We start from the raw sequence: 2,345 nt of genomic DNA, 5'->3' as shown, positions 1-2,345 counted from the left end.
ATACCAAAAAAACTTCTAAATTTATTTTTTAAATGTCCATTATTTATAAACATTTAACTGATAAACAGTAATATTTAAGTTTAAATTATTTAGCAATGGTATATACAATTAATAGTACAATGTATAATACCAATACAAAATGCAATTACAGATATAGAATACAAACATAAGTACAAATAATACTAACTTGCTGTTATTAAAAGTTTACTATGGGCATCGATAGACTTATGGGGACATTGATAAGAATATTCCTGTTCTTTTCCTTTTCTGTGTTTGACATAAAAAAAAAACAATGTTGTCTTATTATATCAAATGTCTATTTTCAGAGCATATTCTGTGTACATAAAAATCAAGGATTGCCCATTTCCAACTAGGAAATGATAATTTTTTTTTGTCTCTTTTTTGTGACCAGTAAGGGGATCACAACCCTTGGCTTGGTGTCGCCCGCACCACACTCAGCCAGTGAGCACACCGGCCATCCCTATATAGGATCCGAACCTGCGGCGGGAGCACTGCTGCACTCCCAAGCACTGCACTCTCCCGAGTGCGCCATGGGGCCGACCCGGAAATGATAAATTTTCATCTCATTAAGGAATCCAAATTTATCTCTTTTTTTTAATTTGAAATATTGTTCAGTTTTTAAACTCTGTCACTTGGTATTAAATTGACTAGGACAGAATTATGTCAATCTCACAGCTACCTTATTCTTAAGGGTAAGTAAGGTAGAGCAGAATAAAAATCACAAGCCAAAGATCTGGAAATCTTTTAAAATCTGGTGGCATCCTATACCAATGAAGAAACTAAATTCCATACACATTGCTTCCTTACCCTGCCAACAATAACAACCTGAGAAGTTTTGCTTTAGCTTTGGCAACACTACGAATGCATGAGCTTTTCAGCTGCCTGTCCTACAAAGGACTCAGGACAGTATAGAACTGTCTAAATTATAAGTAAGGAACAGGAGGAGTCAACAAGTTGAAATAATCTTGACAGACTTGATGGCTTCGAGTGGCACAGGTAATGTATAGGATGTGTTTATGTGCACACTCATGGACAGAGTACAGAAATTCTCATCTGAATACATTTCTCTGTAGCTTTGAGGTGTTTTTTCTTTTCTTTTTTTTTTTTTCTTTTTCATTGAACCATTGCATCTTTTAATAATAGTTTCAAACTCCTGTGGTCTTTAAACTTTTGACATGTAATTAAAAATGGAACATCCAACTGTGAAGAAAGTTGCTTGGAAAGCAGTTAGAATTGATCATGCTTATTTCTTTCCCAGGTCAAGCTAATGCCTCCTGCTCCAAACGATGACCTAGCGACACTCAGTGAGCTTAATGACGGCAGCCTGCTTTATGAAATTCAGAAGCGTTTCGGGAACAATCAGATATACGTGAGTGTCCTTGAAATCGCCTTTTACACTTTTTTTCCTGCACAGTTTCATTACCCTCCAGTGAAGCAGATATTGCACATGAAGAGCTCATTGGAGCTTTTGCTCATGGTGACAGCTTAAGGTGAATTTCTTAGAGTTCAGGTTCATTCTGGTTCAGTTAGAAAGCAAATTCAGCAAAGTTCCAAATTTCAGAGTTAAGTATAAGCTAACACCCTGAAGGTAGACACAATACTCACTACTAGTACACTTCCCTGTTGTCATGACTGCTGCGGAAGACCTTGCTAGAACCAGCAGGATCTGCAAATCACTTACGAAAATGCTGTCTGTCTCAACTGCTTTAGCCTGCTAGATCTGGAAAAGGATGCTAAAGGGGGTAGATTGATTATGTACATAGGAATTCCTCTCAATTTGCAGGAAAAGAGAAACATTGCTCTAAATTATCAGGAAATGTCTTTATATATAAAGGACTGATTTGTACACAGATTTCTGATGAAAAGATCAGAAATATTACTCAGACGACATAGTCTAGAGAATTGATTTACTGTGGTTCCGTCTTCCCTTATATGTGTTATTTCTTCCAGTACCAATAACAATTTAGACATCCTGTAACCTCAGAATGTCTCTCTCTCTCCCTCCCTCCCTCCTTGATTTTGTTTTATTCTACACAGAACACAGAGCAATTCAATCAAATTGTCTATTGAGAAATCTGATTATGCACATACCTGCTATCCCTTTTTGATAACACCCATTTTTTTTCCTAGTCTACTGAGAAATTGATTAAGTAATTTTTATGTAAATGTGAAGTCTGAGATTTCCTTACAAGTAATAAATTGTCAGATGCTGATTAACCTATGAAAATGCAATACAGCATCTTAATGCTTGGATAAATTGCCTGCCACTGTAAATACACATAAATTAAATACTCTATCAAAATTAATGAAACTCAGTCGTTGGT

General features: G+C 36.0%; 1 protein-coding gene across 1 annotated transcript in view; it reads left to right on the top strand.

Moving 5' to 3' along the window:
* The window catches only part of LOC103608341 (unconventional myosin-XVI-like), a gene marked incomplete at its 3' end in the record, with an annotated part of 83,272 nt that overhangs the window by 38,147 nt on the left and 42,780 nt on the right, over positions 1-2,345 (top strand). Inside the window, exon 5 of the mRNA XM_008592789.1 lies at positions 1,280-1,390. Within this exon, the coding sequence (XP_008591011.1) occupies positions 1,280-1,390 (111 nt within the window). The remainder of the gene's footprint in view (positions 1-1,279; positions 1,391-2,345) is intronic.

Source organism: Galeopterus variegatus, unplaced genomic scaffold (genome assembly GCF_000696425.1).
Source record: "Galeopterus variegatus unplaced genomic scaffold, G_variegatus-3.0.2 Scaffold8328, whole genome shotgun sequence".
Classification (NCBI taxonomy): Eukaryota; Metazoa; Chordata; class Mammalia; order Dermoptera; family Cynocephalidae; genus Galeopterus; species Galeopterus variegatus.
This window is presented reverse-complemented; position numbering and strand designations above follow the sequence as displayed.